General features: G+C 44.0%; 1 protein-coding gene across 1 annotated transcript; it reads right to left on the bottom strand.

Moving 5' to 3' along the window:
- Nucleotides 1-499: 499 nt before the first annotated feature.
- On the bottom strand, nucleotides 500-21,589 carry lmo1 (LIM domain only 1). The gene is made up of 4 exons (XM_084476263.1): nucleotides 21,485-21,589; nucleotides 7,710-7,923; nucleotides 2,225-2,350; nucleotides 500-634 (listed from the first exon to the last, which is right to left on the bottom strand). Exons 1-4 carry the CDS (start codon nucleotides 21,504-21,506, stop codon nucleotides 529-531), a joined length of 468 nt encoding a protein of 155 aa, XP_084332389.1. The 5' UTR covers nucleotides 21,507-21,589; the 3' UTR covers nucleotides 500-528.
- Nucleotides 21,590-24,621: the final 3,032 nt, after the last annotated feature.

Here is a 24,621-nt window from a genome sequence, read left to right as displayed (position 1 = left end):
TTGTTCCCATTGCAAGGCTTTTTACAACTTTGTGGCTTTTTAGAGCTATGATTACACTTCAACACATGGGCCAACCATCTCCAACAACTTTGGTTTTTAGTATAAGAGAAAAACTCACTATGAACATTTAAGAATTTTTAATTGACACTAGTAATAAAATTGCATTACATTTCATAAAATAATTGTTCCAGTTTATATATACAGAGAAAACAGACTGTACATACCCTCCGAATAACCATTTCCAAAAGGAAAATAAAAATAAAATAATTCCTAAACAAATTTCACCAAAAAAACATACAAGCAATACAGTGCTCAGCTAAGCAGGCACAACTGTACATCAAAACTTGTAACTGCTCAGTGTTGGGGTAGGGGGAGAAGAACATTTACAATAGAGTCTTTAGGGGCTGATAAAGGTGTTTTAAAAAGTATTGCAGGCAAGCAGACGCTTGTCTCTGTCCAAGTGCAGCAGAACATCTCGTGTGTACGTGTGGGGGGGGGGGGCCAACTGCTGCTGCCGTCGGGGTGCAACTATTGGACCGGTGTCTCGAAGCTCCCGTTCAGCTGCCCCTCCTCATAGTCCATTTGACACAAAATCATGTTGTTTTTTAGGAAAAACTTGTCTCCCACACAAAACCTGTTGGCAGAAGATGGGGGGGGGGAAAGATAAAGACAACGTTAGGGGACAAAATGTCACCACCGTTGGGTGTCATTAGAGAGCGAACGCGCGCGCTGATAAACTGATAATGACTCTGTTCTGCTCTGGCAGTTGTAGAATAAGCAGCCGTTGATTTCCATTACTGCGCGCCTCGCCTTGATTGAAAACATTTGGCGTGCAACTTTTTCCGTTATACACCCAATGAACAACGGCGCGTTGTTTCTTGTTTGGGATTCAAAGACTCGTTTGGTGGCCATCGGTTCTTTGAAGGCTGTGCTTCAATTTAAGGTAGATTCAAACGTTTTCATTTCAAACCTAACAGACAGAGGGTCTGGCGCCCAGTGAGGGACAACCTTCTCATGCCTGGCAAGAGAAGCACCATTACCACAGCGGTTTCCAAGGATACCCTGCCAGAGGCTTGAGTTTAGACACCATCTTTTTGGTGCCTATTGTCAAGAATTGTTTCACTCTTAAGTCCAAAATAGAATCGGAGAAGAAGGGACGTGCACAGTAGGGTAGAATGACTGTAGCCATGTATGTTCTTCCCCCGCTGCAATCGTCCTCTTTGTTTGCGTTTCCGTTACGGCGTCTCAATGATGAGACTCAAGGGTGGACGAGATTAGAGCAAAGTTGAGCACGGCTCGGCTCTTGTAATGTGTCTGGTGCTGGCAGTAGAGTCACAGTTGTGGCGAGGCGGCGCCTTGTTAGAGCTGGCTGCTTGTCTTCCAGAGACTCGGGCCAGTGTTCCTTCAGAGCAGGTGCCTGTCGTGTTAAGTGAATTTGGTCTCTTTAAGGTTAATGAGCTTGTGCTGAGTGCAGGAATAGGGTCAACCGCATCTTTCAGCCGCGCAAAGAAACTTCTGCTGGCAGGCTCGTTCTATTATTAACAGTAGATTAAAGTATGGCATATCATGTGTTATGCCCTTCATAATTCATTAATAATTACCATCTCTAAGGAAATACATTTTCACGTCCGTGTAAGTCCAAGTCTGTGAGGTAGCTTATTTCTGTGGTGTCTGGTAACACCAGACGGCCATTAAAATATCCACTTTGACCTTGCCTTGGACTAGTCTAGCTGTTGCACAATTCATGGCCCCGAAACAAAAACCCAGACAAAAGGGCCAGAGAGAGGTCTTGATAGAATATAATGAAATAAATACAAGAGCGTTGTTATAAATGTAGCTTAAGGTGTGCTGAAATAGCAAGGCAGTCAAATTGTATTTGTATGAATTAATATTGACCGCTGATGCATTTGCTACCAAAGTGTACATGGGAATACCAAACAAGAAGTAATAGGTATGACAATATTTACAATTCAGTTTATTGTTCATTTGTTTTTTTCAGATAGTGGTTGCAAATGTGAAGACATAACCTGTTTCAAGGTGAAAGTCTTTGTTTGGAGCTATAGTATGTGTTCAGCTTGATAACATTTTTTATTTTTTTTACAGCCTTTATATTCACTGACTAGTCAATCTGTATTAAAGTTACTCCCAAACTCTTAACACTCTCAACCCAAGACGTGAAAAAAAAAAGCTAATTGTTAAGAACCATTTTGATCTCAGTCCTTACCTCTGGTTACAAAGCTGACAGGCGAAACAGTCCAAATGGTAAACATTATCTCTTGCTCTCATCACCATTTCAAAGGCTGGGATCAGTTTACTGCAGGCAGCGCAGTTTCCCGTCGTTCCAAAGAGCCTGGGATACAGAAACACAGACACAAAGATTAACCTTAGTATGCTGACGCAAAATACAAAGCTACACAAAATAACAAATAGCAAATTGGGGAAGTTTAATGGTATACACTGATATTTCTTGGCACAAGCATTCTATTGTGTAATGTTTTTTTCTTAATTAGGATTTGGAAATATAAATGCTAATTCTTGGCTAATGATCTCATTAAATTGATCACCAGGTTTTAATCTCGTTCTCAAAGATTTTCTGACAGTCTGACAAAAAAGGCAACAAAAAAAAAAAACAGGTCTGAGGCAGAATGATTGAAAACGTGCAAGTTTCCCTTTGTTCAAAACTGAAGTACCTGGTAAGACTGGAAGCCAAGCACACCAGGTTATTTACACCATGCTCAATGCTACACCATAGTCAAATGTTATAAAAAGCTCCCTTCTCTCTCATGTGCTCATTCATGATTCTCTGAATCGTTGGGGGGGGGGGGGGGGGGGGGTGGGGGGAGGAGGATGGCTACTGAGAGAGCGGAGGGAGATGTTACCTTGGAGCGGTATCTAAATGTTTGGCAGAGCACAGAAGGGGCTTTGAAAACCAAGCGTTTTGCGGCTGCTTGTTTAAGCTTATTAGATAGGAATGAAGTGGCGGGGGTCAAAAGCGGTGCGAGGAGACACGGCACCCACCGCACTCTCTCTCTCTCTCTCTCTCGCTCCTCTCGCCAGCCAGCGACAACCCACAACACTTGGCCCGTCGCATTTACATTTTCATCTTCCAAGCACCTGCTTCTGGGTTTAATTTAGAGATTCCGAATCGCAGGTAGATTGATGTGTTCTGTGTGGAAGGGGAAGGGGGGGGAGGTCCGTTTCAGTAGCGCGAGAGGGCGATAAGGCCACGGTAGACCGCCATTCCAACAGCGTGTTAAACACGTTGCGCTCAAGTTGTACAACTCAACGAGAGAGAGAGGGGCCACCAAGTTGATGTTGTGCTTCGTTATTGCAAGTCCCCTCCAGTTGCTTTCACCTTGTTAGAGAGAGAGAGTCTCTACAGCAGACCCTGCATCTAATTAGGGCCTGCTGCCCCTGAGGAACGGGGAAATCGGAGACTGCAATATATAGGCCCGGAGAGCACAGCTGTTTGTTGCCACGAGAAATAGTCCAATTCAGAAGGTGTGTAAGAGAAAGATCAGCCTCACTGGTGAGTTAAGTGAGTAATAGGACATCTGCCACCCACAGAGCCCAACTTTGTAAAAGAGAACTTTATGTTCTTTCTCTAAAATGTGAAGCCATGGAACAATGGATTCCCTTTTTAAATTATGATCTTATCTCTAAATTAAAGATGCCTTTTCCTTGAACATGTGTCAAGTGGCAAAAATAAAAAAAGCTATTGTCATACTTTTACATATTTAATATGTTTGTGAGATCATTACTAAATGCCAGATGTTGTGTTTTCTTTGGCTATTGTATGACAATGTTTGATCATACCTTCATCCAAAACCTTCCATGGCAAACGCATGTTGAGATTCCAACCGCGCAGTGTTTACATGCACCACTCACAACAAGCAACTCATTGTGTCTCATTATGTACTTGAGAGAAAAAAAATATCTCCACATGATACATTGCTTTCTACCACTAAGCATATCAACCTTAAAAAGCTATAAAATTAACAAAGCCTAATGGGTTGAACTGCTGCTGCTCTCGACCTGGGCTTGACCTTTCGCGAGGGGTCATGCACCGAGGTCTCTCAGGGAGAACCAGGGCTATGAAAGAACCTTGACAGCCGTGCCCAATTACTGAGGCTGACGTGCCGAGATCCTGACCGCAGACGTTCGTTAACAGCTCTTACTTATTGTAACCTTTCTTGGCAATTACCCTCTTCACAGTGGACACTGCTCTTTGTGTAACTCGCATGTGTTCAGTTAGTGGACTATTCTATTAAGAGGCATGTTGGGATGCTGAGATAAACACCTCGTGAGATTCCCCCCAACAGGAGCACAGTGGAAGGATCCCCACCCTAAGTTTAAGGGGCTTGCAAACACCTCCAGCAGTGTGCTCCTTAGAGGTATGTAAGCCTAAGTCTATCCTCTGCAATTAAATTTGACAAATGCTGTTTGGTAAGAGCCTGACCTTTTCTTTTACAAGGCTCTGTGTTACGATTTACATTGGTGCAGAGAGTCGAAAGGCCTGCCGTTACGTTTTATAACTTAAAAAAGAAAGTATTCTTATCTTCAGTTATTGATTTTTATCACACTATCACAACTACTGAAGTTGTGGATGTATTTGATACAATGACAACTCTGTTGATGAGGGTCATCATCATTGCCATTAGGCTACATTAAAAAAGGGATAAAGTAAGGTTACATATTATGGAGACATTATACCAGAATGCATTTTGTAAATTCCCTTTTCCAGAATGACAGTGTTGTAAAATACACGTCACATCCTAGTTAGAGATTCAGATACTATATAAAGTTATGCTTCCAGTAAAGGGTTAAAGCTTGAACTTTATTAGTTTTAGTGGCGCAGTGCATTCTGTATCATGCTGTTCTACTGTGCTTTACAAGGCCATGTCTGACTGCTCTTCAACACTGACATGCTGCATTGCTTACTCCGAACCTTGTTTGCAGTTGAGCTCTAGCCTTTCAGATCTTATACAGGGAGATATATAATGCATTTCTAAATAAATATTTAGCATTTTCTCATGCGTCCCCAGGCAGTGACACATGTGTAACGAATAAAATTCTATTCAGATAATTGCATCAAAGATTTCAATATAAACACGGTAACCATATAAAGAATTTGCTGAGAACATTACTCTGTGAGGAGTATAGTAATTGTCAAGTCCACTCTGATCTCTGAACGTAAGAATATCAATGATTCTGCTTGGGTTCCTGGTGATCTTGGGTGCCTGATGATCAAAAGCACCCCTTGCTCGTCATATCTCTGGCGAGGTCACCCCATCCTGGGCCTCCGTGAAGAAATGAAAGGCCTAATGAATCAATCGCTCTTCACTACAATGCAGCCCGGCGCAAGTGTGTGAATCACACATGCTAATAACCGCAGCTGTTTTCAGTTGATGGAGTTGTCTGTCAAAGTGATTAAAAAAGTGAACTTGTGCAACTTTGGTGCTCGTTTCAGGACGGTGAAGGTGCATTGAAGATGTTGCCAGGGTTACCGGAGGACAAACACAGATGGAGCTCCGAGTATAATTAATGTGAACATGGCACAGCTCCAATCCCAGGCAAATATATGAAGTGTGTTTGATCCACCCGCTTGTCCTTTATGCAGCGTGGCTGTACAGGAGGCTGAATCGGTGCCCATATTTAATAATCATTACTGCAGGTGAGCACGGCCTTTGTTCCGTAGCACAGAGCCAGGCAGGCAGGCAGGCCCGTCGGGGCACGGAGTGAGCTAAATACTCTCTTAATACTTTAATAATTTCTTTAAAGGGGTTCTTTAAACAATCTTTTTTTTAATAAATAACACGATTCATCGCTAGCATCTCAAGCCGGGGGGGGGTTTGAAGGTAAAAAAAAATAAATAAAAGTGTTTACTACAATGTTTCAACAACAAATAAACAACAGCACGTGACATAATTCATCTCAAGCATGGCCAGCCTTTAAGCATTATGTCTTTGTCTCCGGGTGGAGCCAATCCAAGCAGGATCTTTTTTTAGTTTTTTCGGCATCAGCGGTGATGTAGCAACACGAGAGAGATAGCTCTCCCCCTTCCCCCCCCCCCCCTTAATTTATTCTCACTTCCGTGTCATTTCCTGCTGATTTCAAGTGTTGTTTTGTTCTTCGTATTCCCACAGACCTCTCTCCGCTTCCCACTGATCTTCCCCCGTCTGAAAACTTTTCCCTCAGCGCCACTCCGCTCTCAGATCGCGCTCGTCGTCTGCTCTTTTGCGTCACTGCCTTATAACGCGCTTGCTAACACTCGCTGGCTCTGTGAACACACACCCGACGACGCCCCACTGACGGGAGACACGGGGTTAAGTCTGTAGTCATGCGACGGCGCCTAATTATTCCTGCCATCGCGTGTCATTTACCACATTTATTGTTATTCATCTTGGCCCATCCAGGGACGGCGCAGGGTTCAGGTTGACCTTGCCCACTGTATCTTACACCCATCCAACTCTCGCTGAGCACTGACGGATGATAATGGGCCTATCTCCGTAGCCAGCTAGTAAGCCCTCACAGGGTGCTGGTAGGGAACTAAACGATGACGTTACTGTTGGGTTATGTATGCATGCTTTTTATTTTTTATGAGGGTTAACCTTGATTTGTAATGAAATGTTTTCGTAGTTATTACAAACAGTTCTGTGTGAAGTGAAGGCGGGTCTGATTCAAAGCAGGGTGTGTGCAGAGGAAGGGCGTGTGAACGGGGTGTCTTGTGGGGGGACGGGGGACGGGGGTGGTGGGGGACAGGGGACAGGGGGGGGGGTTGGGACATGATAGCACAGGGCAGGGAGACTGAGGGAGAGGCCTGTGGTGGCAGGGTCTCTAAGTTGGCCCCGAGGGAACCTGCAGGATAAATGTCGGGATCTCATTGGGAATGGGACTTAACGCCCAGGAAATGATCATGTTTAATTTAGCGAGCAGATGGCAGTAGGAAGCGGCGAGGGGGGGGGGGGGGGTGGGGACAGGAGGGTGGTCCACAGACTCTGGTTGAGGCACCAGCCTGGAGCCATCCCTCTCAGCCTTCAGCTTTAGCGCTACCCAGATTCAAAGCTACCCCAAGGTGGGGGGGGGGGGGGTGGGGGGGTGGGGAGGGGGGGGGGCCTTCTGTCCTCCCCATGTAAACATGGGGAAGGGCAGTGAAATTGTGAGGAAACGAAGACACACACACACACAGCGAAGTACTAACACACGGTAAGGTGTGTGATGTCACGTTAATACTTGGTACCGCAGTACTAGTATTTGTCTTTTAGATCAGTGGCAGGTAAATTGGCACAATACGTTTATGTGGTTTCGTTTTAATTGGTCGAACCTATCCTCTTTCAAGTTCTGAGTATAGTATGTGTAGCATGTATCGTTTGGGAATATAGAATGGGTTTTTCATGGTAAAGGCATCTTTTTGATACCTACACAAATTTATATAGACAAATAAAATGTATATAGTAGAGTAAAATTGGCAATATAAAACGCCCATCGTCTCATAACATCAGGACTACTGCTACACACAACAGTGTTCCTCTGCAAACCTCCAACGATGTGACAGAAAACAAGCTGGCGTTATTAAGGGCTCGGGGAAAAAAAACTAATCCTGTTTAATTTGGAGGAGCAGCGTGATAACAGCGAGGGTCTTTAAGGCTGTGCGGCCCCCCCCCCCCCCCTATCTGTCCTGGGAGGGAAGGGGGTCGTGCGTCCCTTACCTCAGGTAGTCCCTGCGACAGAGGATGAGGTTGGCTTTTGTGTAGAGGGTAGAGCCCACCTCCCCCAGGCGGCAGTCGCAGCAGGCGCATTTCAGGCAGTCCTCGTGCCAGTACTTGTCCAGGGCCTTGAGCAGGTAGCGGTCTTTAATCTTGCGATTGCAGCCAGCGCACCCCTTCTGTTTCCCTTTGGGCTGGACAGAGAGCATCGGCACACCTGTGGCGATAAGGAGACAAGTACGCCACGTGTGATTTACTGCCCGGGAAACACGAGTGACTTTTCATGTTCTATTTTTGATAAGCGCCGCAGCTTGTCCGGGCGCCTCGGCCACAGCCCGCTGACTCCCTGCTTTCATATGCATTAAAGAAAACACTCTTCCATGTAGATAGTCAGCCGGGTCACAGCGGACTACTCTCTTACTCACCCCACCGCCACTGCCTGGGAACACGCTGTAATACACGGAATACGACTTATTTTGATCACTTTGTGCAGGCTTCAGAGCGAGGCACATCTAGTTGTAATTTTCAGGACTTTTGCGCCTACACACACACGCACGCACGCACGCACTGTACGCACACACACACACACACAAACACGCATGCGCAAACACACACGCGCGCTGCGCGCGCAGCGTACGCACACATTTGTTGGTTTCGCTGACTGCGGTATTTACAGCATGCTGTATAGTGTGTTTGCCTCCTACCATTTCATTTCACTCAACTGTCCACAGCTGTAAAAGCTTCTCATGGGCTTTGTTTGGTATAGATTAACATTAACCTTTTTAAAAGCCTGTGACCACAAACATGTTGCTACCAGACCCCAGTGAGATATGTTATGGCCTAAGTGCCTTTCAGTGTGCACTCAATCTCTCTCACGGCACGCACGCGCGTGCACACACATGCATTTGTACATGCAAGCACACATAGAAAGCACACACACACACACATACATACGCACAGCCCCCGTGCTCCTTATACACTTATCCGTACACATGTCTGCAACGAACCAGTTAAGTAACCAAACCCGCAAATTGCCCCGCTGTCGCGCAGGTCCCTTTTAAGTGTGCCTCTTAGCCCCCTAAAGGACAAATAAAGTCCATTTAATAACTGCACTAAACACTAATAGTGTATGTGTGGTTGACATTTGTGTTTGGACTAAAAGCCCCCCCCCCGCCGCCCCCCCCCCCCCCCCCCCCCCCAGGCCACCGCCGGTACAGAGGCAGGGGCTACGCGGTTCCCCTCCGCAGCACTAACAGGTCTGCCACAGCTGAAAGCACAAGACAACAGCTCTTAAGACACTCTCACACACTGAGCTATTGATCCGTCTAAAAGAACACACAGTGGACGCCACTCGCCACTCCACTTTCAGAACACATTTCTCAAAAAAAGAAAGAAACGCCGGGGCGAGGCATCGGCGGGGGGCTCAATCGGTAATTTGTATATATCGTTGTGTCCACGAAGCCCCCCACCCCCCCTCCCCACCCCCCGCGCGCGAAACGAAAAAATAAATGTGCTTTTAAAAAGGTGTTTTCGGTCCAGAAGCGCGAGCGTCGAGGATTTATTTATCTGTATACGCGTGTCGTGCAGCGCGGTGGGGGGGGGGAACATAATAATACATACGTGTACACGCGGGGGGAGAGGACGGATGTATGACATGTGTGCCTCTCTACTCTCTACATAGGGCCGTATTGTAGTTTGATTCACTCGCTGTTGCCCTGAGCACCGGGGGTGGTTGGCTCTGGGTCGTACAGATACACTGTGGGTAACCCGGCTGGTGCCTTGCTCTGTGTTGCAACTCTCCTCCTCCTTTTACGCCTGTCAATTTTTGGGGGTTTTTCACCAAAAAATATAATTTCGATCTTTCTTTTCTCTTACTGTTTATTTTGCTATAGGGAAGTACATCTCACTATCTTATGTACATGTGCCATACACACACACACACACACACACACACAGCTTAGACACTTTTGCAAACACGTGCTTACACACACACACACACACACGCACACACACAGCTTTTGCAAGCTTTTGCACATATGTGCTTACACAGATGGACTAACAAAAAAAAGCACGTCACTGGGTCCAGATTTGCCCTGGAAAATGGCTCGCCCTGCACACATCAGTAATGCTATGAATGTAACATAATTAGAATTTCCCCCTTTAAAATGGAAGTGAAAGAAAGAAGAGAGAGCTTGTTAGTCAAATCCAGGGCTTTGGTTTCTGTGTGGGTAAGTGCTCGGCTGGTGTGGAGCCGTCCTCCTCCTCCTCCTCTTCCTCTCTATCAGAAGTGGAGAGAGAGAGAGAGAGAGGGTAGGCTAATTGGTCCGGCGGTGTTGATGGGAGCCATCAATTAGCGCCGGGCCTGCCCTGCAGCTCCAGCACCTCTCCTGCCGCTCCCCCCCCCCCCCCCCCCCCCCAAAACAGACCCCTTGAAGCCGGGCACATTAGGATCACAAAACCCACTATAAATACCAATGTTCAGTGTAAATGAAGCTAAAAAGCTTCAAATGCATGCCACACTAGCTAAGGGCGCGGTGTCTGCTACCTGCATTTCATGGCTTGTTAGGGGAGCTCTCTGCAGGTATGCCGACGGGGCTCGCCTGACAGCCTTCCACAGAACTAAAAACAGGCTTAATGAGGAGTGGGGAAAAATGCCTGCGTCTGTGTGTGTGTGTGTGTGTGTGTGTGTGTGTGTGTGTGTGTGTGTGTGTGTGTGTGTGTGTGTGTGTGTGTGTGTGTGTGTGTGTGTGTGTGTGTCTGTATCTGATTTACCTTGCGTGCACACGTGTGTGTGTGTGTGTGTGTGTGTGTGTGTTTGAAGGCATGCGTGGAGCGGGAGACGCAGGTTAAAGCTATTCCTCGTGGAATCACACAAAATTCTTTAATTTGCTTTTCATGACAGCCAATTAGTTATTCTGCTCAAAATCTTTGCTTTAAATAAGAAAACTAATTATACACAAAGGTCGTTCCCCGACCACCATAGTACTACTTCTAATTGGTTGAGAACCCTACCCTCTATATACCCTTAAAACAGATCGTTCTTTTGTTTTACATCAAGTCTGCAAAGGCCATAGCTTAACCTGTGAGTCTGTCACTGTTTGAAGCTCTATTGGACTATACACTTTTTACAGTTACAGTTATACAGTTACAAACTAACTCAAACCAGCCTCATGGCAGTTTACGCTTCAAGCCTCGTTTGGATAGGATGACGTCTCAATACAGAAATAGTTCCAACATCTACAAGGGGACAAAAAGACTTTCAACTGATCCCAATTTTCCTAGAGCTGGTCCCGAACAACAGCTACAAGCTTGGCTGTTTCTATCAAAGGCAGCCTTTGTGAAATGTCTTCAATAATACCGCAGCAAGCAGTAAGCATAAAGTTTCTAAACAAAGAGTAGTGTCAGAATAGACGGCTTGTGTAAAGTAAAGGTCTTGCCAAGTCCCTTAATGCCACGAGATGTTTCCTTGCACCTGTCATCAGTCTGTGCTGTTTGAAAGTGGGATGCAGAAAGTTTAGAGGAGTGAAAAGCTGCATTATGAAAGGAAACACAGCGGCCAAGCAGGCAGCGGTCTCCACTTAATCCGATCCATTTAACAGATACAAGTCCACTCCGGTCTTCCGGTGTCATTCCATGTCACCCAAAAGAAAGACACTTGACTGACTCTTTATGTCGTGAGTCGTACTCATACGCACATTTCGCTGTACACGACTTCTGAAAGTTCAAAAGAACAACGCATTGTTTTGCCAAATATCTTTTATTTTTTAATTCTATTTGGCATTACCGTTTGTTATAAAGAGCCTGTCATGTGCCCCTGTTTCCATCTCTACTTTTTATCTTCCGATAATATGTACAGGTGTTATTTTTGTATCCTAAGGAATCTGTCAGGCCATGTAGTTTCCATTATAGAGATAGGATCCAATTTCTTTCGTTGGCCCATTTACACTTACCTATACATTTATCTGTTCAGTTATCAGAAATCCAATCAATGTGACAACCCTTTTTTGATATGTTAAGCTTTGAATCAAAAATAATCCTTTTGAAACACCTCAAGACACATTTGTAAGCAATGAAATGCAATTACTGTATATACATGGCAATACGTTCCCCAGATAAGGAAATTATAGATAGATAGAATAATTGGATGTGTTGCAATTCAATGACCTTTCTCATTTCATTCAGATTCATATGTACAGTCAGGAACCACAAATGTATTATTAGTCATCATATTTCTTATTCTTTCATTATATGATTTGTGTTATATTTAAAGGTTTCCACAAGTTACCTCCAACAACCGTCTAACTGTTTGCTTCCTTAGTCCGATTTATTTCTCGTGTCTTTACTTATTGTTCTTTTGCAGCTCAGATGATATTGGTATAGAATATAGAAGAAGAATTAACCCAAGTTTATATGTAAATGACATTAATGAGTTTCGGGCCATACATTACAAATGTACCAATGGCATGACAAGCCCACTGACCATCTAGCTCCCATTTTGTGGCTCATGCTTTTCATTTAAGGCTTAACATATCAAAAACAAAAACACGTGTGATATGTTACATGAGATGTTGGTGGAACCCACCAGGGGTGGTGATGTACTCAGTACTGTGGGTTTGATGTTTGTTTTTTTTGTAACATTATTAGGACGATAGGGGTGTAGACAATTCTGTGAGAGGAGCAAATGACCTCTGTCTAGAGGCCTGTAACCACCCCAAGCTGCATAGTGCCAGTTTGGTCATCACACGGCCAACGTAATATACGATGCACAGAGGAACCATCAGGGTAAATTAATTAATGACATCCGCTCCAATGAAACAACTGTTCTCGTCCTCTGCACTGTCATCGCCGTCTACTGATGCTCTGAACTTCTGACATTACTCAGACAGGATAAATCTTTAAACTGTTCCATGGGGGACACCCTAATCACACTCTTAAAGCCTCCAGTCAGTTGTACTTCCTGCTTTCAGTTGACATCCTTCTCTGTATGCCACCACACAGTAGTATGGATAATTGGATATGCACGCAACACCACCACAAGCAGTGATAAACAAGGTTATTGATCGATAGAGGATGATCATTAAACAGGTAGTGTTGGATAGATCGCTCTGTCACCGTGACATTTTGATTTGCTACTGTTTAGACTTTTGCGGCCTCTATTATGTATGTCGGATGATTTGATATTGTTTGTACCACGTCATCACACTCTCATACCAGCTGCAGAGGTTGGTTGAGCTACACAAGGTGGATTGGATAAGCACAAGTAATGCCAAGTAGCTTTTTAGAAGGAGTTTGAAAGTTCAACCACTTTTGCAGAATACCAAGGTTGATTATATTTTAAAGCAGCAGGGGTTGGCATAACAAAACATAAGAACGCACAGAAAGGCCAAAAATAATAGAGGGGGATTATTTTAGAATCTGTAAATTAATACTATACTGTGTTATTCTAAAATTGAATACTAAAACTGAATACATCTTTACTCAAAATTCATGGAAAGAACAAGGCAGAAACATGTGTCGTTAAACTGTTTAAAATCCCAAACTGTTGCCGAATTACAAAAGATCAGAATTGGATCTGTAGCTCTGGGGGCTATAGTTACTAATTGAATTCCCAGTCTTTCGTTTTTCAGCCAGCACTGTAAATGTTGTGGCCATGGCAATCCAAAAGAGAATTTAGGCTTGGCGTCTACCACTAAGGTTAATAAGGATCGCAGGCAGATGTCTCGCTATTGTCTGTGTGAATCTGTCCTTTTCATTCAGCTCCCGTCATTACTGTAATTGAGCCGTGGACACATCTCTCATTACTGCCAAGACAAAATGCAAGACATCTGGTAACAATATCAGCTGGAATACACATGCTTAGTGAAAGCGGACCGGTCAATGTATTCAGACAGATAAGAACAATCCAGGCAACTCTGTGATTCATTTACCCCCCCCATCCTTAGAGCAGATTGCAAGAAAAGAGCGAAATAAAATATATGAATGGTTACACACACACACACACACACACACACACACACACACACACACACACACACACACACACACGGGCTGCCGCAGAAAAAAAACACACCTTTCTCAATTGGACAGAGACCAGCAGTCCTCCATTTAAGATCCATCTATGATACTGCACCACTGTTAGCCACATTTACAGCTCTAGAGGTATATCTGGCCCCCGGTGAAAGAGCGTCTATTTGCAAGCTCTGCTTATGACATAATTAACACTCTCAGTAAGTAAGGGGAGTGAGGGAGACGGAGCAGCGGGGGCCGCGGCACATGAGCAGGGGACTGTTCATTATTAACAAGATGCACTTTCTCAAACCACGCAGACGGCACTGGCTAATAAGGCCCCCGGCGAAAAAAAACGCAGCCCAGCCGTCCCTCGCGTTGACCCCGGCCCTGCCCAGGATAAGGGAGGGTTTTGTCTCCTGGAATAATTGCTCTTTTCACATGTTACAAGTGTCCTGACCTGCACAGTCGGCAGCCACTTTCCCCCACCATAATTACTCCTGATCCGCTCCAAATGAGCCGGCCACATTAGGGCTGCAATAACACTGGCCCCCGCGTCAGGGCCCCGGCGTGGGGAGTCTCGGCAGAGCGTCCTGGAACAGGCTTGTCTTCTCTCCCTCCCTCCCCACCGCCCTCGCGGTCGTTTCCATCACGTCAGAGGTGCATTTCTTGCACTCGGAGTCAGCCAACGGGGCCCGTGGCCCTTTTCCTAAAGAGAGCCGGGCCCCGTGCTCACAGAAGGCATTCTTCCGAGCTCCTTGGGCTTCCCCCCCCCCTGCTCAGTGTGGTTTGGCTGCAGATGCCGTACCAATTAACGGATAACTTCATTAGCCTGTTTTCTTTCCCCACATGTTCCAGGCCCCTATTATTTTTAATTTATTCACATGGGGTTAATTAAAAGAACTCTATCGCAGAGATATGCAACAGCTTTCTAATTAAATTCATTACTGCTTATTTCAGACGTGAAACTGGCAGGAGTTTTCATATTATTACAGAAAGTGACTCGTTCCAACACTGGGTTGCTCACCAGCACGGTGAGATTACAGCGCGGAGAAGGTGAGCTGTCAACAGCCCGGGCAGACGGGGGGAATAAGATGAATGAGAAGGAGTGGAAAATACAGAAATAAAAAAAATAACATTCAGGGTTTCATCACTCTGGATTACCACAACTAAAAACCCACGAGGACTCTGAGAGAAGACAGATCATAAAAGTGCCTGAGGCTTGACATTAAGAGAAGGGAAAACCTGCCACTGCACCCGGGCCAATCAGCTGTGGGCATTCTGTTGGTCCTTGTGTGCTGAGGGTCTGGGTGTGTGTGTGGATAAAGCTGCCTTCAAAGCCATTACCTGACCATACTTCAATATAAGTGACGGCAAACTGTCAATAACTCAGGGAGATGAATGCATCTTCATTTTCATAGGTGCAAGTTCAGTTCACCCTCTCCATAGAATGCATTAACATTTGAATAGCTGGCTAAATCAATCTATTTCTCGATTTTTTTTTTTAAGTGCAGTAAAGGGACAATATTTGTATCTGCCTCTTCCATGATTCATCACATGAATAAAAATATCTAATAATTATAAAATGGAATAAAAAAAAATAAGAAATGCCGCACCATTAGACCCGGCATAGCCACTTTCTGCCACCGAGCCGAAGTCAGTAATGCACAAACACTGGTCTACATTAAAAATTGATTCAGAGAGGAACCAACATAGACCTCTAAAGTTGTGTGTCACTCACAAGGTTAGGAAGTGGTGTATGAAATTGTTCCTCCCCGGCAATTACTGTGCTCTTATTATTTCACAGGATATGCCAGGAGACAGGTGTGCCATTCAGGCTCCTCAGTGTGTAGAGAAATGGAGGGTGCACCATACTGCGCTGCTCTGTGTGACACTGTTTAATCTTGAATAATGCACATTCCCCACAGGGGGGAGGGGGGGGGGCACTTATTTGGCAGGACAGGCCTCCTAATGTCATTCAAGCCCCCTTCTTCCACACCCCATCTCCTGTAAATAATGAGAGTGGCTGGAGTTGGGGGGGGGGGGGGGGGGGAAGAAGTTGGACGTGATGTTGCACCGCGTTGCCAAACTCTGGCCTATGCCAGCACATGTGCTGAAGGCCTTTTCAAAAAGGGCAGAACCTTTACCAAAGCTGGTAAGGTGACAGAATATCGTCGACGAGATTAGCTGACGAAGAAGACGATTGGCTTTTCAACAGTTGTTTTGTATGACAATGCATTGCCAAGCATTTTCACTAAGTCACCATGTCATGCAATTTCGGCAGATGAATATTTTTTCACATTAGTATGTGTACATAAAATCTCATGAGTTGACTCTGCAGTTTTTTAATTCTTATCAAGATGATTCGGAAAAATACTTTCTTTAAAGGAAGAACATTTTGAAAGTTCAAACGGGAATAGGTGTAACCATATATAAAAAGCTATTGCATCATGACGGCTACTCAAAGGGGTACTGCCAATCTGCGGGTTTTTTTATATATAGGAGCGCTTCATATGCGTGTTGTTAAGAAAATTGTCATCTGCAACATCAACTCAAAATTGGACCGATAGAGAACGCAAACCCCAGACCAGACATCAATTGTCCAACTTTCTGACAATTAATTTGCCGAAATAGATTTGATTTTTAAGCGTATGAAGTAGTACTATCCTTTATTAGATAATAGCGAGCATGATGGTTCCCCTTTTAACATTGCTTTCATAGGTTCACATTACAGACTGATGGTGAAATTAATACTTTAATGGAGATGTTTTTTTAGTGGGCAAATTAAAATGTGACTTTCACACCATCAAACTCAACAGATTATTTGTATGTCGTAACCACATCATCGTGTATTACAACTCGATATGAGAACAATCCAAACAAGAACAGAGTGAATCATTGTCTCTGAATCTTCATAATTATCTCTCAAGCAAACAGTTGATGAGGAAAACCGAAATATGTAGGAACACACACACTAACACACACACACACACACACACACACACACACACACACACACATATTGTGAATACAGTACAAATATAGCACACCCCAGGACATATGCATAGAAAGTATGCACACACACACACACACACACAAATATTGTGAATATAGTACAAATATAGCACACACCCCAGGACACATGCATAGAAAGTATGCACACACACACACACACACACACACACAAAACACACACATTAGATGACCCCTGACCTACCTGAATGCTTCCCGTGACTATTTAAGGATTAAGACTCTAAAACTACGACTGTAAGCATGCTGTATTTGGATAGCTGTGAGACAGAGGGATGCTTTAACATACATTACTTCAACCATAATCTGATGATGAGTAATCTACTGATACAGTGTTTGCATTCTGACATGAGGCGTTTCAAGAAGCACACGGTCACACAATACTATCAGGTTTTTCCTGGAATGATTATTAAAGTTTTATTTTGATTGTATAGTCAGATACAAACTTGTCCGTGCATGCATCAAGTGTCAAAGCATAATGTCCCAGCTCTGCAATGACAACATAAAGGAGTATAAATGCGCAAAACTGAAAGGTAATCAAGCACCCTATGTGACATAATTGAGTGTTTGTTATAGTATCAGTACTACACCTGCAGACCACTAAGCATCATAGATACGTTTTAGCTAATGGTTTTTGTATTCCAGGTTCTTCCGATTAGGAGAAAATAAAAAAAAAACAGTTTCAAATGACACAGGGATTGATTGTTGGATCACCAACAGTGTAGCATATTACAACAGCTACTGCGTTTGGCGCATGTCTGCATGCATCTTCCTGCTCCAGGTGTCAGATAGGGTGGCTGGGAATAGGTTTAAAAGGTCCTCTAACATTATTTATCTCAATACAGGCTTATCTCTGGATTTGATGAAGTGCTTTCTGAGTAATGTTTGTAAAGATCGGTATATGGCCTTACAGCCTGATTAATAGTTCCCTATTTGATCAGATACGCAACTGTGTCTTCACACACTGATGTACACAGACAGACTGAAGGACACACACGTGTGCAACAGACACACACACACACGATGATATAAACGCACGCACACACACACACACACCTGCTCGCACAGTCAATTAGACCTCATTTGAAAAGGGCTACATATAACAAAAATAAATGGAGGGTAATAATGATGACATAAGACACTCAGCCAAGTCCCTGTGTTGTACTGCAGTAAGCTGCAGAAGCGCGGTGGGCCGATCTTAAACAAGATGTTCTCATCAGCCCAGGAGCACCTCCTCGTGTGTGACCCTGATGAATGCATGAACTCCATACGACAGAGACAGGTGGGTGCTCTTTAGCATGGGGGGTGGGGGGGGAGGGGGTCCTTCCGGTATACCCTTATGAATCCACTAAGATGATGGATGGTGATATACATCTCCTACACTCACAGATGTGAAGCGATCATGGCTGATATGGATCTAGTGCATTTCATGGTGGGTGACAAAAAAATTGAGTCTTGGAAAAACTCAAGCACTCAACAGATCAGTATCTAACATCTAAGGGAATTAAAACACTTAAGGAGAATGGTAAATGTATTGATTTTAATCAAATGCATGGTGTAGGTCATTTAACTACATGTTATATGTTGCACGTGTAGTTGAATGTTAAATGTTTCTTAAATTAGGATTGACCAAGGGGGTGCTGAAAGCGAAACACTGTTCTTGGCATTGACACTTTATTGCATGTATGTTACAGGATAGTAAAACGCTCATAATCTATGCTCATCTCATCTGCATGCTACCAGTTAAAGTTTTGTTTTGTTTATTTGTAATGTTTTTGGCTGTTTCCCTTTTGGTTTTAAAAACAATGCAGGTAAGAGGTTGCAAATTGTATGTTGACAATATACATTTATAATATTGTTTGGGCCCAGGGCAGGAAATAGATGCAATTTCAATGTTTAAGAGAGCCAAGTTTAATTTTGAAGTAAGCAGAAACTAATAAGCTGCAAACATAGAAAATAGAAAAGAAATTACATTCCTTTGGAAAGTGAAAGGACTTAAGGAATGAATAAAAGTAATCTCCATCTGAAAATTAGAAATCAACCCTTAGAAATCAAATAACAGAAAATAAATATTACTGTCCACTTTCTAAATCAATATAACATTGCTACAAGACGGCATTACCATGGTAACACTGGTAAAGAATGAAGCAATTCTTATTATTTCAAAATAAAATCTGAGCCTGAAGCCCAACTTTTATTACACCATCCGACAGATCACCAGTCTGTATTCATTTGAAACATTGCTTTTCAATCACATGCTTTATGAATGCGCAAATTCCATTGGACAGGGTGCTTACACGGTTTTAAATTAAAAAGCAAAGGTAGCAGAAAATGTATTATATGAGGATTGAGGGGCTTCACTTCTGCACATCTTTAATTAAGAGTCCAATGATGCAAATAGCCAACCCACAACAACAAAACATATTATTTTTTTCTCTTGCAGGTGGCTCACTGTAAAGAAACAGAGCACTGGTCCTGTACACTGGAGTGATGAAAGATGGTTTTGAACTCAGATCATAGAGAAAATTGTAATGTTTACATGAGGCATATTTTTGTTTGGTGGAGTGGGAGAGGGTGCAAACGGAGTAAAGCAAGTTCTTCAAAACAGAAAGCACCATACAATTATGTACTATATCTACAAATAGTTAAACTAACATTCACCCTAAAAGAACGGGTTTCTATTCCCATTAGCTTAAAATAGCCTGTTTATATAGCCTGCATAATTATAAAAAAGTGAGAACCAGTAAGCAACAATATTGACCTACTGAAGCTGAGACAGAGATGTAGGTTAATAAGATTAATTTCTGTTTTGGTCTGGTTAATTAGTTGTTCCCATGATTGTTGTGCTCCTTCTGGAAGGGGTCAGTAAGTCTATACAGCAACAACAACGCCTCAGTACCGCCGTACAGAAATGTCTGTCTGTCTCGCTCACACACACACACACACACACACACACACACACACACACACACACACACACACACACACACACACACACACACACACACACATTAAGGAACAACGATTCTAAGACAAAGCGCTGCTGCTGCACTGATACAAAGCTCCTGATCATAAGTCTTCCTCCTACACAACCACTGATTTATGCATCTACATTAGGCACGACGAGTTTAATTGACAAGCCTTTAATTTCAGAGCTAATAAACACTCCGAGCCAAAGCCAGGGCTCACAGTGCGTCACAATCCAAGCATCTCTTTTGACTACTTACTTCAAAAAAAAAGAAGAAAAAAAGCTACAGTTGTTGTGGTCGGGACCAGCAAGTAAAGGGTGAAGCTTTTAGGCAATGAGCAGCAGGTGATCTCAGCTTTTCTGCAAGTCCTAATGCTCCTAAAAGCCACTCTCCCTGGTTCTGTAATTGAGCATCAGTAGTTAATGTAGTATTGACTGCATTACATGCTTCTGTGCATCCTTTCCCACTAATGCCATTTGCATCACCTTGTACATTTACCATATTGCTTAGCCAATAACTGTTAAAAGCAATCCAAATCATGAATCATATAGGGAACTTTTAGCAAGACAGACATCCAAAGGAGGCAATTTACAGTTGAGTTAATTTGGGTACATTAGCAGCACAACATGGATTCAGCCAGACAGACCAATTTATGTTTCTGCCGCAATCCCTTTATTGGTTTTTAGATGGTTAAGTGAAAGGATGCTCCACTACATATGAAATATCCATTTTCAAACATAAATAATGGGCTACAAATGCACCCATTACTCTAGGGAGGGGGAGTGTCCGCTAAAACCAAACGCAATAGATTTATTGAAAGATTAAGAAATGTCTATTAAGGTTGGTGGATGTGAGAGTGGAGCTTTCCAGTTCGGTATATGGTCAGACAAACACGTCTCAACACACAGCAGCCTTACCAGAAGAAGTATGTGATTTAAAATAATTGGCAATACTATTCAAATATACATTGGCTATGGTTGGTATGGGTTCCTGAGTTTAAACAACGCCTATCTAATGGAAAAAGTGTACCCTAAGTGCCAGCTGCCAGGTATAACCGGTGTAATAAATGGTCTGCCCATCTAGCCTACTCAACATCGGTTCCATCCAAAATGGGACGTCATTAGAGGCGAGTTTGATTTAAATTGAAATTAATTAGATTGCCTCGCCCATTAACCTAAATACATTAAAATAGATAAGTAATGGAAGCAGGCCTATTTCGATGGAGTCTGAGTGAACGTTGCTCTGTGCTATCCATAATTTGTAATCACGTTAAAAGCACTCCGATGTCATCTGCTATCCCGTGATGATGTCAAAGGCTGCCGCGGTAACTTCACAGACGCGAGAGCCTTGGGAGGTAAAAGGACAGTGTCCATGTTTGAGCAGCAGCGTCCATCAATATATTACAGGCTCCGTTTCGCAATGTTTATATATTTACGGTAATTTGCAAATCGTAAACAAAGACCGATACACGCAAAGTCGTACAGGAAACGATCGACATAATGAAAACGGAACAAAACTGACCATCCACTCTCAAACTTGTCAGTGTGCCCAGGGTCAAAATAGGGGAAGTTTGTCCACAACATGCGTAGGCTGCTCATGCCTGACTATTAACACCCCACCCCTGACAAACAGGTAACAAAACAGGGGGGGAAACGTGGTTGTCTCTCGGCGTGGTGACCGGGGACACAACGTGCCCGAATGTCAATAGTTTTCTGCCCCCGACGTTGGGGGTTGTAGCTCCGGAATAGCGGCGACATCAGGGCAGCTACTCACCCTCTTCCTTATCCAACACCATCGTCCTGAGGAACGAGGAGTCCGAACCCAGGCGATCCGTCCTCGACTCCAGCGGGAAAAAAGGCTGCTCACAAATGGCTTTGAAGCGCGCGGCGGCGGCGGCGGCGGCGGCTGGCTGCGTGACTCGGTGCGGCTCGATAACCGCGAAAGCCCCCCCCTCGAAAGATGAATTGTCGTCTAAACGCTTCGTGATATCGACAGTAATTCGCCTGCTGACTGCGGGGAAGTGCGCTCGGAAATTCGCCTTTCCAAACTATGAAATAACGCGGATAAATGAGTGAAACAACGCTGGTTGCTCCTGTTCAATTCCATGCGAAAAGCCGAAAAGCTATAAATCTACTCTGGTCTAACTGCACGCGTGCGGACCCGGAGCTCCGACTGAACGACTGAGCTCTCCTCGCTGTGATATTCTCTTTCCTTGTTCTCATTTGTTCCGAAACGGCAACTATATTCAACAAATCCAATTGCAAATCTGACAACTGCTAAAAGCGTACTCACACCGCCTCCCCTCACAATTTATGTGCTGCGCTCGCCTCTGCTTCTGAATAAATGCGCGCAGTTCCCAGAGACCCTCGGATTCCCCTGTTAATTAAATCAATTCATTATGCTCAGATCTGATTAGCAGCCCTTCCCCCCTCTTTGAATCAATTATTCAATACACAAACATAATTGCTTGTGCCAGAGGTGTCTAAGTATTAGCTTATTTAACTCCAAGGACACTAATTACCCCTAGGGCAAGGGAACTTTTCTCATTAATTCTGACAAAACACAAAAGCACAGCTAAGGGAAAGTATGCGTGCATGTGTGTGTGCGCGCGCGTGTCTGACCCGTCTTCCAGCCAGTCTGAAAATGCATGATAGAGAGAAAGAGAGCGCACGTCTGCACATTGTGGTGCATGTGTATGCACATGTGTGTTTTGTCGACAGAGAACGAGCGATTGAGAGAGTTGGCCTTATTATTGTAGCCGATTTTGTGTTGGCCACTCTTCAACTATAGACTATAAAATACTAAATTGCTGAATTTAATAGAAATAACATCTAATTGAAGGCTATTCATCACCATATAACCATAGTGGTAATTGGAGTGTCCAAAACCATTTATCATACATACATAAACAGTTGCTTTAAAAAAGACAGAACAGATGGGCTGCGTTTCTGATTAGCGGTAGATAGCGGGCTCGGTTTCGAATCTGGTAATATAATTGTTGCCTGTTATTGCCAAGATGAAAGTGTTGCTGTTTCATGGTGGTGCCTTAAATAGCACCACTTTCACTTGCCCTGCAGAGACTGTTAACCAATTAAGGGTGAGATCCAACAAAGATTGGCCATTTAGGAGAGTGGAGCGGAGTATGTTACAATAATGCTGGTTTGTCAGAAGCCAGCAGGCTGCGTTTGCGTGCGTGCGTGCGTGCGTGCGTGTGTGTGTGTGTGTGTGTGTGTCCGTGTGTGTGTGTGTGTGTGTGTGTGTGTGTCCGTCCGTGTGTGTCTGTGTGATTGCGATCGCTCAGTCTGTCCTTGCCTTCTGTTACATTCTGGAGTAGGCCAGTTGCAATGCTTTCCACCGCCCACAATCATTGAGGAGCCTAATCATTGAGATATTATGCTTTATTATGCTCAAATTAGAAATACCCTCCTTTTAAACGAAGTTCAGCTGCAGTAAAACACAACTTCCCAAAACGTTACAATCACCATGCGGATTGTGTTGCAGAGGATGAATCCACTGTGCACATATTGTTATTTGCCAGTAATACTAATGCATTGTGCCCCTATGAAGTGCATGTCGCTCTACCCCAGTGATTGCTGGAGTCCCCATGCAAGCTGGAAGGCTGTGTTGAGACTGGTTGAGTGGGAAATCAATGGGCTGATCCCTCTCTGACTGGTTTCCTTGCTGACATGCTTGACTTTTCATCTCCACAGTCACATAGATTGATGACTTATGACCAAGAAGGGATGGTTGCTGACCTCCAGGAAAACGTATGACACGTAATTAATACAATCATAAACGTGGGGGAAGGGGGAGTGCAGAAGGGGGAGTGCAGAAGGGGGGGGGGGGGGGGGGGAGGGACACCAAAACATGGTTTGGTGTCATCTGAGCTTGACTTGCGGTATTATCGACGTTCGATTGTTGAAACATCTACATATCTACGAAGGCCAAACGTTGCAGAAAGAACAAAAGTACAAGGTGACCTGGCCGTGTCTCTCGGTGGTCATCACCTCGGTCCGTGACACTTCTAACCTCTCGCCACGTCGTGTAGCGTCCTGGTGCACAACACGCTCTGCAGGGACAGCCCCCCCCCCCCCCCCGGGGTGCAGATACTCTCTCCGACTCCTCCTCCAGCCCACTGCTGGGTCAGTTGGGTGACAAGAAAAAACCCAAAACAGACCACGCGTCTGTGATACCCCGGCTAATTAAAATTCATTTGTGAGCACACATTAGTCAGGCCCATCTATTTATGGGCGGCTCTCACATGCAGCCACTACAAAACAGTGCTCCTGTAATTAACCCCACCTAATCAGATAGCGCACTAGTGTTGTGTTTCCATTCGTCCTCAGGCACACATCCATTGGATAGGGGTTTCACAGAGCGGATGAGCCCTTTCTATAGTTCAGAATGGCTAAGCAGATTAAAACCTCATATCAAACATGATATTTACAGGCAGACCTCAATGGAGAGTGCTCCTTTTATGTATGATGGGTAGCGGCTCCGGGGTGGGCTTTTAAAGCCATGTCCCTTAATTGTATTCAAGCTAAGTGGGATGAATGGTGCTTTTTAATCAGGGGGCTGTCAGAGAGCTCTGGTGGATAAAAAAAAAAAAAAAATACAGAAGATTGTTTCTGGTAATTAAGTCGTAGAGTGATGTGTGTACAGTGTAGTGGCCGGTTTCCTGCGATTCAGTTTTGCTTAGAACATTCAAAAACATATATTTACCTTCAAGGACAAACATGTAGCAACACTAGCCAGCAGTATTCAATAAAAATGTCCTCTTCAATGCATTCATATCTACCTGTAATCTGGCCTTCGTGGGTTATACTCTCAAACTCAGTGACTTGCGGTCTCTCCATGACTATTACCTAAAACATGTTTAAGTCAAATGAATTGTGTGCCTGATGCTCAGA

Source organism: Micromesistius poutassou, assembly GCF_964030765.1.
Source record: "Micromesistius poutassou genome assembly, chromosome: 12".
Classification (NCBI taxonomy): Eukaryota; Metazoa; Chordata; class Actinopteri; order Gadiformes; family Gadidae; genus Micromesistius; species Micromesistius poutassou.
Note: the sequence above shows the minus strand (reverse complement) of the source record. Positions and strands in the feature narration are given on the sequence as shown.